Source organism: Aegilops tauschii, chromosome 7 (assembly GCF_002575655.3).
Source record: "Aegilops tauschii subsp. strangulata cultivar AL8/78 chromosome 7, Aet v6.0, whole genome shotgun sequence".
Lineage (NCBI taxonomy): Eukaryota > Viridiplantae > Streptophyta > Magnoliopsida > Poales > Poaceae > Aegilops > Aegilops tauschii.
The window spans coordinates 619,246,005-619,260,832 of NC_053041.3; the positions used below are offsets into that span (position 1 = coordinate 619,246,005).

The 14,828-nt window shown below is 45.8% G+C and overlaps 1 protein-coding gene and 1 pseudogene across 4 annotated transcripts; one reads left to right on the forward strand and one right to left on the reverse strand.

Moving 5' to 3' along the window:
• Positions 1-4,456: 4,456 nt before the first annotated feature.
• On the forward strand, positions 4,457-7,563 carry LOC109761630 (uncharacterized; annotated as a pseudogene).
• A 496-nt stretch (positions 7,564-8,059) lies between these two features.
• On the reverse strand, positions 8,060-13,279 carry LOC109761631 (putative disease resistance protein RGA4). Of its 4 annotated transcripts, none has more exons than XM_020320449.4 (4): positions 13,129-13,279; positions 11,662-12,148; positions 8,546-10,972; positions 8,060-8,419 (listed from the first exon to the last, which is right to left on the reverse strand). In XM_020320449.4, exons 2-3 carry the CDS (start codon positions 12,061-12,063, stop codon positions 8,561-8,563), a joined length of 2,814 nt encoding a protein of 937 aa, XP_020176038.1. In that variant the 5' UTR covers positions 12,064-12,148; positions 13,129-13,279; the 3' UTR covers positions 8,060-8,419; positions 8,546-8,560. The 4 variants fall into 4 exon arrangements, with proteins under 4 accessions (XP_020176038.1, XP_020176037.1, XP_040251002.1 ...); XM_020320448.3 differs by having other exon boundaries at positions 8,060-8,422; XM_040395068.2 differs by having other exon boundaries at positions 8,060-8,422; positions 11,662-12,140; positions 13,129-13,250.
• Between the last annotated feature and the right edge of the window lie 1,549 nt (positions 13,280-14,828).

Here is a 14,828-nt window from a genome sequence, read left to right on the forward strand (position 1 = left end):
AACACTCACCATTTGCCCCGAAGCAGCACAATAAGAATCCAAAACTGATTTCAGCGCCTCCGTGTTCATCGAATTAGCTTGCATCAGGATAAGTGAATCGTCCGCGAAGAGGAGATTTGAAATAGATGGGGCATCTCTGCTAACTTTAATTCCGGAAATACTTCCATTCTCCTCTGCATTAGCTAAGAGTGCAGTCAGGCCTTCCGTACATGACAAAAATAGATATGGGGAGAGAGGGTCCCCCTGCCTCAGTCCTCTAAATGGTTTGAAGCTCTCTGTTTCTTCCGTGTTAAAACGAACCCGATATTCCACCGAGGACACACATTGCATAATTAAATTCACCCAATCCTGCTGAAAACCTAGTCGCAACATGATTTCCTTTAAAAAAGGCCACTCCACTCGATCATATGCTTTGTGCATGTCCAGTTTGATTGCACACATGCCCTCTTTACCGGTCCTTTTATTTTTTATTTTATGGAAACATTCATAAGCCACTAAGATGTTATCTGTAATCATTCTTCCAGGCACAAAGGCACTTTGGGTAGGGCTAATAATATCTGGGAGGATTTTCTTCAGACGAGCAGCAATCATCTTTGAAATGACCTTATACACCACATTGCATAAACTGATTGGTCTAAATTGAGTTACCTTTTCTAGGGAGTTAACTTTTGGGATCATTACTATTGTAGTATCATTCCAACCATCAGGTATAGTACATGTATTCACCGCTTTGAGAACCTCTTCAGTCAAATCATCCCCTAACATAGCCCAAAATCTCTTGTAAAAAATGGCGTGAAGGCCATCTGGCCCTGGCGCCTTTAAATCACCAATGTCAAAGAGCGCCTTCCTAACCTCTTCGGCCGTGTAAGTGGCAAGGAGAGCCCTATTCATCTCATTTGTTACTTTCCTTTTTACAAGGGAGAGGACCTCATGGTTCGGTTGATTAACTTCTGAAGTAAATAGGTTAGAAAAATATCCCAAAATATGATTCTTCATCTCCGTGTCTTTTACCCAAACCCCATTATCATCAAGCAATTTTTTTATCTGATTTCTCTTCTTTCTAGTTGTTGCGGCGTTATGGAAAAAAGAAGTATTACGGTCACCATGCAATAACCAGTTTGCTCAACCCCGTTGTAGCCAGTGTATCTCCTCTTGTTCCAATAAATTTTCAATCAATACAATAATCTCCTTTTGACTTGCAAGAGAGTTAGCATTCACAGGCCCTCTCCGTATTTTTTCTAAATTTTTTTTTAGTTTATTGATTCTTTTTTTTGGACCCTTGAGGATATCACGATCCCAAGTGTGCAAATCTACATGTACCGCTCTTGTACGATCAGCGAGAGACGGCCCTATGCCCAACATCTTCGCTTTTTCCCAAGCTGTACGTACAACTTCCGTAACCGTCTCTTCTTTCAGCCATCGAGCTTCAAATTGTTTCCTTCGACTTTTTGAGCGGTCAAAAATATTATTGTCAAAATATTCCATGTCTAAAATAATAGGGCGATGGTCTGAGTGTACATGTTCTTCGTTTATTCGCCCAATCCACATTACAGACTGCTCGATCCAGTCTTTCCCTGATTTCGCCCCTCCTCCATGTAAATAAATCACCCATACATCCCATATCTGCTAGTCCACATTCCCCCAAACAATTTCGAAAATCTCTCATCATCACATTTGGTCTCGCATTCCCTCCCTCTTTCTATGATGAGAGCAAACTTTCATTAAAATCTCCTAAAACTACCCATGGGTGATCGCCTTTTTTATACAAGTTTCGAATATCATCCCATGACAGAGCACGGTCACTCCAGTTGGGGTGCCCATAAAACCCCGTAAAACGCCATTGTACAGTATTCCCATTCATAAAAAGAACATCAATAAAATTATTAGACACATAGTTCAACTCAACTTTATTCATATTCTGATAAAACAAGACAAGGCCACCCGCCCGGCCATCGCTCTCAACTACAAACATTGAATCGAAATTTAAAACTCGACGAAGCTCATCGGCTTTACATTTATTTAAGTGAGATTCTGAAAGGAAAATTAGCTCTGCTTTGGTACGCTCCTGTAGATCCAAGAGCTCGCGAACCGCCGTGGGAGAGAGCATCCCACGGCAGTTCCATCCGATGATTCTCATTTGGCCCGGCGTACCTCCTCTTCGGAGGCCGCCGATGCGCCATCATCTCCAACTGACTCCCTTCTCTGCTGCCCCGGAGCCTCTTCTTTCTCCTCAACTTCTTTTGATACGTGAGTAACCACCCCATTTCCATCTCTCACAGCTTCCACTCTACCCGTACATACACGCTTAGAAGATACATTTATGTCCCCATACAGAATACGCTCATAGATATCCATGGTTTTCTCAAAAGAGAAATCTAGCTCACTACCAGTTGCTGGAGCTTCATAGAGGCTTCTTTTTTTACCTATAATGTTCTTGCGTGCTTCCTCTGAACTCCCAACTCCTCCTCCCTTCTTTCCTTTTCTGCCCTTTCCTTTTGTCTTTCCCTGCATGGAGTTCTTTGTAGCATCGAAAGTGTAAATAGGGGTGTCAGTGGTATTTTTTGGAGCAAGTCTTGCAGCGACAGCCCCCGACAGCGCCTCCAGCACCCCCGGGCGAAAGAGGAGTTGATCACCCCACTGCAGAGCCTCCCTACCCTCCTGGCCGACCGGATTAGGCTGGTACGCAGCCATAGCCGCAACAGACCTGATTGGGGAAGTAAAATTCCCTTGATGCAACATGTCCTGGCCTGCCTGGTCAGTTAAAACAGCCGTGGTGGTGGCCGCTCCCCCCACCAGCGCTTGGCCCTCCTGGCCTTCGCTAGTAGGGGGTGCAGGGGCATACAGTGATGCATTCTGGTCCACCTGACCATGATCACCACCCCGCATGGAGTGTAGGGACGCTACAGGAAAACGACCCTCCTGGCCAACCTGCAGCGCCCCCTTGGTGTGCTCCCTTCTGGCCGCTAGTCCTTGGCCCTCCTGACCAAGGCTAGCGCGCTCGAGTGGCCCGTGATCCAGGTCCACCTGACCCGAGGCAGCTCCTACGGGCACCAGCAGAGAAGGTCCTTGCCCCCGGCCCTCCTGGCCGAGCGAGTGGCCTCCCTGGACTGGACCTCCAGTCGCCAGGAAAGACGATGCAACATCTTTCTCTTTCACAGTGAGATAACTCACAGCTTTGGTTACTTTGACCACCATACCTTCAGTAGCCTTTGAAATGTTTTTGTTACTATAGCCCGAGTACACAAGAGCTCTTCTACTAGTTGTATTACCCTTCCAGTAGGCCTCTACACTGAGGTTTTTTGCAAAAACAGCTACTCTACTCTCTTTAGGAATCCTACAGAACCTCTCCGACATATGGCCTACAAGCCCACAACACTCACAATATGATGGCAACTTTTCATAACGAATATCAAAGTAACGTTTATCTTTGCTGCCTAGTGGAGTGAATTCTACTCTACCCTTGATTGGCTCATGTAGCGGGACTTTCATGCGAACACGCAAATACTTTTCTACTATCATGTGATTCTGGTGTGAGACGGTTATCACTTCCCCAATTTGGCCCCCTAGAGACGTACCCACATCTTCAGTTTTAAGCTCAAACGGTAGGTCACGAACCTGGGCCCAAATAGCCATGGTTCCAAGATCCACCTTCGCTGGGTTACCCTTGCCGTCGAACTCGGCGAAGACGATCCCATCACGCTTATGGTGCCACGGCTGGGCCTTCAACACAAAGCGTCTGTCCACGTCGGCGGAGAAGTTCAGGATGAACCTCCCGTTGTCGCTGTCCACCTCCTGGACGGTGACCTCGCCTTTCAGCCTCCAAGCCGACGAAGCACGAAGGTCATCGACAAGGACCTGCGGATGAACTTGGAATGGCGACAGAAGTCGCCCTACCACCAAGAAACCCCTCACAGCCCTCCTGGCGGCCTCCATATCGATGACCAGCGGTGAGTCATCCCCACAGGGCCGCCTGGACTCCTTCATCCTCTCGCCCCCAGGTGAGGTAGCCAGAGCAGGAGAACCGCTCCCCATGGTCGCCGGCACACTCCCCGATCCCTGACCCATCTCCATTCTCCGCCTCCCCCTTCCTCTCCATCTCCATCTCTTCCTTACACACTAATACAACTCGTACCGGGAAGAAACTCAAGAGGAAACCCCTCCCCCCTCTGTAGTTGATATAGTATACCCCCTCTCCCAGAATCTCCACCAACTGGACGAAAATTGTACACTTAACAAAAATTAAAGGATCATAAATGGGCAGTTTCCAAAATAAAATCCCACTAATTTCTCTATTTTCCTTTATTGTACAGATAGGACTCCTTCCCTGATTTCTCTCTTCCTCATCCATATCTCCCACCGAATAGATTTCTCTATAATCCTGAACAATAGTACTAGTTTCCATACTACTAGCACCCAAAATCGGACCCCCTGTCCCGGACGGGATCAAATCCTTGGTCGATGTGCGACATCAAAATTGGTTCCACCGGCATGGGCCTCCTTCTTTGATTCACAAAGCCCTTCACTGTGTCTATGTTTTGCTTTTTCTGAGAGAGAGAAAAGCGAGCGCCATGTAATGTAAGATGGCCCGTTACCATATTACGCATTCTACCCGACCAAGCCCATTTCGGCAGCACAAGGAAAATAGGTCACTCTCCAACTCCACCACCACACACCCGCCGCCGCCGGCACCTACTCTTCCCATCTCACCGACGGCCGTCTCTTCTGCCGACCGGCCAGGAAATGGGGTCGACTCTGACGGACATCCCCGAGCACCTCTTGGCCGAGATCTTTCTCCGGCTGCCCGCCTCGGAGGACCTCGCCCGCGCCTCCGCCGCCTGCGTCTCCTTCCACCGACGGCTCCTTGCTCCGCCGATTTCGCCGCCTCCACGCCCCACCCATCCTCGCTTTTCTCGACAGTGTCGGGTTCCACCCAGCCCAACCGCCTCACCCCTCCGCACCCGCCGCCCGCGCGCTTGCCAGCGCCGCTGACTTCTCCTTCTCCTTCCTCCCCTCCCACTGCCGCCACTGGACCGTGCAGGACATCCGCGACGGCCGTGTCCTCCTCGACCGCGAGCCCGGACAACATGGGCGGCCCCCGGTCTTCAGAGAGATCGTGGTATGCGACCCCTTGCACCGGCGGTACGTCCTGCTCCCTCCAGTACCTCACGACCTAGCCGCTTCTCTTGAGTACCCGTTCCCTCCGGTACGGAAGCCCCGGTGCAAGCCTTTCCTCGTTCCCCTTGGCGAGGAGGAGGCAGCGGACGGAGAGACAACATTCAGAGTCATCCTGATGGCACATTGCAAAACTAATCTGGCTGCCCTTGTCTTCTCTTCAAGCACTGGACAATGGCAAGCCGCTGCATCCAAGGCTTGGAGTGATTTGGCCCTTGGCGAGCGCGACATGGCCGAGATGTCACAGGTCCACCCTTTTATTCTCACCCGCCATTATGCTTATGGCTGCTTCTACTGGGACTGGGTGCAATTCGGTGGCCAGAAGTTGCTCTTGCTTGACACCAGCAATATGGAGTTCTCCATTGCTGACCTCCCGCCCGGAGAATGGAACAACAGAGGTTTAGCCATTGTAGAGGCAGGTGAAGGCAGGCTTGGGATGTTTGGTTTCCATGGTGAAACTTCATCCGATCTAAGCTATACTGTTGCATGGAACAAAGACAATCTCACTAGATTCTGGGTACATATATCGTATAACAGATGCAAAACAGAGGTACTTGCTCTTGACAAGGACAAAAGCCTCATCTCGAGAGAATCAACTTGTTGGATATTTCTCGATGGATGTCAAGACGTTGCAGCTCCAGAGGATTTATGAGCAAGAGTACTATCTTCAGTATGAGACATACACATATATCAACTTCCCACCATCACTTTTGTCTTCAAGTAGAATATGAAGTGGTAAAGTTTATATTGCTTCCAAGTTATTTCCTAACCTTCATAATTATCACATGACTTGTCTATTGCTTCATGTTCATTAAGGCAATTGGTGATTCTTTTTTGATTTGGTAGTGTTTAATTTTTCTTGTGCTCATGGGAAAACTAGGCAAGCTTGGAAACATGATTGTGTTTCTTGTCTTGTTTGTTTCTAGTGCCATTTTAAGAGAATGAGGTTAGTAGGAGGAATGATCTTGTACACTATTAGTAGCTTATGCATGAGTCCTGATGGAATCATTATAAACACCAGGACATTATAATTATTTTCGAGGAGTAGTTTTGATGGTCAAGATAAGCGTAAAGGAATACAACTTTATATCTGGTTTACCTTGGATTGACTCACCTTGAGAAAATTCATTCAAGTCAGAGACAGCCCATTTTGTACACTTCTCCTTTTGATAGATGTAGGGAGGCAGAAAAGTTCTCCTTTCATCATCTTCAGATGTATAATTTTATCTTGCGATACTGTTTTGAGATAAACCTGCATAAGATCGAAGGGAGTGCTTACCAGCACGGGCAACTGAAATTGTTCTTTATTGCAGTCGATCTCTCCACCACTCTTAGATCCTCAGTATCATGGTTGTGCTCTGAATCTCCAAGAAAATCATATTGGTTGAGATGATTGACTGAAACATAAGAAGTTTAAAGGTGGTTGCATCGTTTCTTGCTACCAACACCCCCAGTTTCTTTCTTTGTTTATTAAGAAGTTTGTTATACTAACAGAGTGTGCCTAGGCAGTAAATGAACTCCTGCGAAGCCAATTCTGTATGAGTTTTTCAAATCTGAATTCATTTATGTTCATGTGCGTCTGTCCGGCTGTGTATCCCAACTTGTATTGATGCCAAGCTCACTGAATTGAGTGTTTGCAGTCACATGTTTCAGATTCAGTTGAGATCAATATTATGCTATTCTGCCCCGTCCTGTGATACTACCTACCTAATTTAAGTCCCAAAAAATTGTTCTTTTAAGGTCGTACAACTCTTGAATTAATATGCACAAATTGAGTGGGAAATTCTTCTTGTGTTGTCTGAGTTTTTTTGTCTCGTTTGTCCAGATTCAGGGCAGTTGTTATCAGATCAGTGTTATGTGTTCGAAACGACCTTGGGTTTGATAGCGTGGACTCTCTTCGCAGATTTGAACACCTACCTTGCCAACAAGTTGGTGCATGACAATCTAAAGGAATTTCACCTAGCTGTGGTCACGTCAATCTATGTTGTTATTGTTTCCATGCTATCTCTAGATTCAGTTACCATGGATGTGCTGCTCCGTGACTAAAAGATAGTGACAAATGGAATTAACAGTTTCAGTCCAGTGACAACTGTGGTCTTGGATGTAGCTGAAGTATATTCCATGTCAAGTATTTTCTTAGCTATTAGAGTTATGGTCTCGTTGAGGGTGAATACAGTACACCAGGCAGTAGTCGTGTATATGTTGTTCTAGTTTGCATGGTGCTTGTAGCTTCAGTCAATGTGGCTGCTGCTCTCCCCGAGTAAGACTGAATGTGACCATGAATTTAACAGTTTCAATCAACCAACAACTGTGGTACTGCTAGGTAGCTGATGTATGTATATTTCCATGTCACATTTTTCCTGAACTATTTATTAGAGTTATTATCTCGTCGAGGCTGAATATAGTACACGTTGATTGCAACCACTAAAGCCTATGCGTTCTATCGAAAACAAACGAGTACCCCTAATTTTCTTAGAATGTGACAATGGAATTAACAGTTTTGGTCGATTGACAACTGTGGGTAAAGGTAGTTGAAGTATATTTACATATCACATTTTTTCTTGGCTGGTAAGAGTTATGTCCTCGTTGAGGATGGATACAATACACCAGGCAGTAGTCGTGTATGTGTTGTTGTTTTCATGGTCAGTGCGAGTTGGAGCTTGGCCTGCCGGCTGCAAGCTTCATCACCTTCGAGGTGCATGTGCCAGGAGGAAAGTTCCATGGTGTCGGCCCCAAGATCGATCTTGTGTTCTTGGTAACCTGAGCAAACCTGAAATCGATCTTGCTTTTTTTTTTCTCAGGCTCGTTGCTCAGATGCCAAGCAAACAGCCCGCGCCACCCAATTTGGTGACCCAATGTCATACAATTGTAGCCATCCCCTAATTAATTCCTAGCAATCAAATTATTTGCCGTTCATCATTCATCAGTGTTGCAAAGGGCAGCGAGCAAATACATCCAGTGTTCACCATCCCAGGGTGTTATTACAAGCTCTAGGAATCATACAGTTTTGGGGTCAATATATAGGAAGCAAATAAACCAGTGGTCACCATTCCACATTATTACATACCAGATATGGTAAACAAATATATTGAGACAGCCATGACATTTTGCAGTGTCCACAGTTTATGAATAATTGGCAGGGAGTCCACCCGGAAATGGCTACCCAGTAAAGACTTAAGATTTGGCAGGATGCTTCATGATTTTGACTCCCATCTTCTTCAGCTCCCATCCTCATCAAAAGGGCATGCTGCTGACAGTTAGCAAAGCAAACGAGTCAGAAACATGGCAGCAATCTTGACGGCTAATATTTGCAGCAACATTTACTGAACACAAAAATCATAAAGGAAGACATCAAAGGAATTTAAATGCGTACCTTCCGTAACCTTTTTCAATAAAGTGAAATTGCTTTCTTTGGAATGTGCTCAATCTTTTGCCAATTTGGATCACCAGCCGTTATACAAGATTGCGTGAACTCGTGACTGCACCATTTGACTCTAAATTTCTCAAGGGACTTGGGCAGTGTTGGAAGCGACCGTATATTCTCGCAGGCAGAGATCTCCAGTTTCTTGAGCGATGTAAGGTGCTCCATGTTGCCTGGTAAGGCATCCCAGTTGCACTTCAGAAAACATAGAGATTGAAGATGAATGAAAGCTCCAAGGTCAGGAGCAGGTCCCAGTTGCATGAATCTAAGTTCTTTCAGGTTCTTCGGGCCGCCATTATGCTCACCCATCATCCAAGTCGGTAAACTCGTACCGTTGTAGTAACTAATTTCTAGTATTTCAAGATACTTTGAAGGGCAGAGGCCCTCAAGTACCTCTGCCTGAACCTCTGGACTGCAGCTCCCATCATCCCAGACCAGAACCAGTTCTGTGAGTTTTTCCTTGCCAGCAAGATTGACTTCAAGCGCCTCCTCCTTGCTCTCAATATTCTTAAGACCATGGATCTGCAGCTTACCTTGAAGCTTGTTTAGGTGCCTCAGCTGATGTGGCTCATAACCCTCTTTCTTCTTTATTGTGAAGAACCTTAACTGTTGGAGCCATGTCAGCCTACCAACGTTAGGAAAATTCAGATCTGCCAAGCTGACCACACAGCGCAAGTTGACGAGGTTCATCATATCTTCACCACCAGAGAACGTCAAAAGATCGCACACACCAAAATTTGCTACCTGCATGTGGTAAAGCTTGGTAAAAGCGCACGGTACAGTTAGCTTGGTATGTGCAGGTACCACGAAAGCAAAATAACGCAGATGCTTCAGTTGACCAATAGAATCCGGGATTGAGAAGGTCCAAAAACCATGTCCACCAACCATTCTCAAATTCAGAACCCGCAATTTCCGCAGCCCTGTCAACATAGTGACCATGCCCGCTACGACTTCCCACTCGTCATATTTAACACGGATCCACTCATCGATGATGAGAGTGCGTAAGTTTTGCAGTCTTGATATCTTCTTAGTAATCATCTCTCTATCATTAGTTCCAACAAAAAGATAGCGAACATCTGGAGGAACTTCTCCTGTGAAGCCTTTCTCGATCCTGAAGCAGTCTCTTCCAGAAACCTCCTCCGCTAAATCACACAGAAGATCATGAATTGTGAAGTAATCAACCTCAACCTCATGTCCACGTACCTCTTGTTTCCCTCCGAATTGCAGAAATGAGGCCGACAACAATTCATCAAAGTATTCCTGAGCAACATCTTCCATTTCCTCTTCAGGCTTACTAGTCTTTATGAACCCTTCTGCCACCCACAACTTAACTAACTCATCACGTATCAAGCGATGTCGTCTTGGAAAAATACTGCAGTAAGCAAAGCATCGCCTGACCTGCTCATCAAGATACTGGTAGCTCCACCACAGAGCTCCCATTGTCTCTTTCATAAGGTCCCGGTCCTTCTCTCTTCTCCAAATTTCAACTTTTGGGTTTTTACGGAGCCGTGCACCCACTGTTCTGGCTGCTAGAGGTGATCTCTTCAGTTTTTTTGCAATGTCCTCTCCAATCATTTCAAGTTCTCTTCGATCATTGCCACCTACCCTTGCATCTCCAAGTGCATAATACATGAACATTTCGAGGAACACTTCATCATCCAAGTCAGATATTGGAATACATCTCTCTTGTACAGTACCCATAGCTAGTAATGCATCTTCGGTTCGACTAGTCACCAAGATTCTGCTTCCTGCCTTTCCAACATTCAGTGGAGAAATTAACTTTTGTAGTTTTTCATGGTCTTCAGAATTCCTACTGCTGTACCAGACATCATCCAGTATCAGCAAAATCTGTTTTCCAAGCAGTACCTCCTCCAGTTTTTCTGTTAGGGCATGAAGACTGTTTAATTCGGGGCATTCTTTCCCTGTAGCACCCTCAAACATGTCCCTGAAAATGGAATCCATCTCAAATTTCTGTGAAACATGAACCCAGATAACAATCTCAAAATGGCCTTCCTTATTCTCTTGCTTCTGCTTTTTCTCATGATCATAAATACACCGTGCAAGTGTTGATTTTCCAGACCCGGCGATGCCATGAATGCCAATTACAGAATAACATGTACCACTGACGGTGTTTGCTTGGCAGTGGTCTTCCTTCTCATGAAGCATTGCTATGATCTTGTGACGATCCTTATCTCGACCAATTACACGTACTGCAGAACTAGTGCCTGCACTAAGTGCATTGGTAGCAACAGCTGGTCTCCCATTATCATCACTTACACCTGGCAAGTTCAGTTGTTTCAAAATATCACATGCATCATTTATAGCACTTTCTATCTTCTCTAGGCTCTTCTTCAACTCCACTTTTGACATACCAGTCACCTGCAAAACCAAATAACAGGCAAGTTGAGGCTATCAAGAACTACTCCGTTTAAAGAATATATCGCCAAAATAAATTCTCAGGAATATAGACTTATTTCACAACCCAATGAAAAGCAAGGGCCTTTTCTCTATTTATACCCTGTTGATATCCAGAGAAAAGTTCCCTCATTGCTGTTCCAGGTGCGCTGACAAGGTCTCTAGGCTCATATCGGCAATCCCTGGGCATCGTATGCTCCATACCTCCACAGGCGTTATGCCTCAACTCCGACGAGCATCCACAGGTTCGGCAGGGCGTAGTCGCCCAGTCGGACTGCTCGAGCTAACCAAACTAGCTGCTCGGGGACGCTTTAGCCAGCAACATGCATACATACATGGCCGGCTGCCCAAGCAAGAAGGAAGACGAAAAACACGCACTCGGCCTGTTTTTTTCGAACCATGCAGGAGATCTCCATGTATGAATGATCTATAGAAAGAGGAGTACAACGCCGAAGATGGCATCGATACAATGCCAAAGATCCAAAAGCAAATCCACAACCTAACCAAACAATGAACGACTAAGAACCACGGCTCAAGCGCCGCAAACATCCAAACAAGTACTAGCAGGACATCCAAAGAACTACTAGCAGGGACCAAAAACATGAAAGAAAGCATAGACCATACATCTGGGTTCTATGAGGGTAGGGAAATACCTCATCTTTTAGCAGGGATCTCGGCAGGGCAGACCGAAGATTCTTCATCAGCCAATCACGCTTACGTGGAGGCATGCTGCCGGCTGACTTGCTATCTTGGATCTGCTTGTCGAGACGCTGATACTCAACATCATCCAAGATGTCTTCGGCTTCATATAGAGCAGATTTAAGCTTATCTAATAGTGGCTCCAAGTGAGCCTTGTAAGTGCTCTCGTCGACTACATCCATCACCCGCTGCAGTTGTAAAACTTGTATATCAAGTATCTTCAGCTTCTCTGCTGCGTCAAATTCGAGGAGGGTGAAAGCTTTGTTGAGGAGCCTAGGAATGATGGGTGAGGCGAGCCAACCTACTGTGGTTACGCCCCATCCTACAGCAGCACTAAGGGTAATTGGGTCCGCCATTGCAAGCTTTCAGAGAGGGGGAGAAGGCTAGGTAGGCTGCAGGATCAATATGTGCATAGACCCTGAAGGTGATGCACCTGATAACCTTGAAGACAACAAAGACACATAAACAAGTACCAGTTGAGAGAGATGCTTTGAATGTATACATTGTTTCCCAATAGTTTGCTATAATAAGGCCAAATGGGTCTGAACATGCATACACACTACTAAGCCACATAAACAAGTACAAGTTGAGAGAGATGCTTGAACTAATTCTGTGCTTCCCCACCGGTTTGCTTTATAATAAGGCTAAATGCACCTCGACAGGGGTATATATACTACTAAGGGAAAAAACAAAAGCATAGTGACTCGTGAAGTAATATAAGCTGAGTAAGACCAGTCCAACTTCAGAGTGGACGACTCATGTCTCTTGCGCAACCACTTTGGTTGGTACCCACTGGCTTGGTTTTCCAGCAAAGCTATACTATGATTAACAACACGTGTAATAGTATATACTAGGACTGTACTAGGCGGCACTCTTGACCTTGAAGGCAGCAGGAAGTTTCACAGCACGAGTCATTTTCATCATCTTATCATTGGTCTGAAAATTATTGCCGACCACGCAACACGGTCTAGTCTTGGTAAGATTGTATATTCATCTATCTGTATACTGAACATATATGTACACTTTACCCAATTCCAGCGGATGAAAAGGCAAAATTACTCCTAAATTTCTGAGAAAAGGGGGCTGGTCTATATGCATTTGGAAATTAAGAGTTAATCCAGAAGTAGAACTGACCGTCCGAGTCCGAGAATTATCTGTATACTCCACATATATATACTCTGCCCTATTCCAACGAATGAAAAAGCTAGAGCAAAATTACTCCCAAACTATTCAGTACAAGAACAGTACAGTGTGAAATTTCTCAGAGAAAAAAATTACCCCTAGATCGAATGCATCTCTCATCTGATGAAATTCGAGGTCTCTCAGAAATGTTGAAATTAACAACTAATCCAAAAGCAAATCTGGAATACGGGAATGGAAAGGGTTTGTCCGAGTCCGAGAACTCGCTGGTTGGTGCGAACCTGCCGGAGACCTGTGTCGGCGTCGTCCATAGGCGGCTCGAGTTTCGGATGGCGAGTCGCCTCCGGCCGCCGGATCGAAGCTCCGCCGAGCAGCATCGGAGATGTCGGCGACCTTCCATCGCTGCTTTTTTTCTTCAGTCTACCTCTTTTTTAGACGATTTTTTTAGTCTACCTTCCATCGCTGCTGGATGAAAGGGGAAACTGGTCCAGCCGGCCCGCTCGCACCCTCTCCCACCACTTGGGCCGGCCCGATTATTTTATGAAGCGCCTTTTCTTTTGTATTTGATGATGTTTTTTTGCCTAAAAAAATTTGATGATGCTTTTGGAGAGCACTTATAGAGGGAAGAGATATCTTACGCCAAGGTCTGATTAGGAGGATTGGTGATGGTTCATCCACCAACATCTGGCTAGATAACCGGATCCCCAGAGATGAAAATATGAGACCAATAGTGTGCTTGTCGGCTGCCCGTCCCACTTTTGTTTCCGAGCTCATTGACCATACAGAGGCCTCATGGAACCGCGAACTGCTGCAACAATTAATCTTACCGGCAGATGTTGATGCCATCATGAGCATACCGCTTTCTACTAGGCATGATACTGACTTCTAGAGTTGGCATTTTGAGAGGAACGGACATTTCTCTGTGAAGTCATCATATCGTATGCTCGCAAGCACCAAACGGAGGCGTGAAGCATGGCTCGAGGGCCGCGCGAGCGCTTCCAATAGAACAGCAGAAGAAGGAGGATGGAAGAAGCTTTGGCATGTTGATGTCCCGGGAAAGATTCGGAATTTTCTTTGGAAGTTAGCAAAACAATCAATCCCTGCTGAAGATGTTCGCAAACGCAGGAAAATGTCGCACTCTGATAATTGTCAGCTGTGTGGCGCTAGAGACTCTTGGCGCCATTCTTTGCTTGAGTGCTCGTCTTTGAGATGTATATGGACTTTGACCGATGGGGATCTTGCTGAACACCTCATTGCCACTACATAACCATCAGCGAAGCAGTGGCTGTTTGCGATGATTGAGGCACTCTCACATGATAAATTTGTGCTGTTGACATTTACTCTTTAGGCTACATGGACAGCCAGGCGGAAGGCGATCCACGAATCAAACTTCCAGAGTCCACATGCCACTCATATCTTTGTGCAGCGGTTCATATCAGAGTTGGAGGCAATCAAAAAAGTTCCGAATAGCACTATTTGTGTGGCGCCAGCTAGGCACCCCCAGAGGTGGAAACCCCCAGTAGCAGGCATGGTCAAAATCAATGTCGACGGAGGGCTATCCCGTGATGGTGCCACTGGTGCTTCTGCCGCTGTTTGTAGGGACGACGAAGGCCGGTTCCTAGGATCCTCGTCAATGGTGTTTCCTGGAGTTACAGACCCTTCCTGTTTGGAGGCCTTAGCATGTCGAGAAGCTCAAGCACTAGCCTTGGATTTGAATCTAGGAAAAGTCATTATTTCATGCGACAGCAAAGGGGTAGTGGACGACATAAAAAATGATGCTCGTGGCATGAACGGCACTATCATTCGTGAGATCAGGGAGAAGAAATTGCTTTTTCAGGCTTGTAATATCATATATGAAGGTAGAGACACAAACAAAAAAGCTCATAGTTTGGTAAAATTTTCAGTTTCACTTAGTAGGGGTCGCCATTTGTGGCTAGGGTACCTGCATGATCCCATTTGTATTCCTTTGAACATCCCCTTT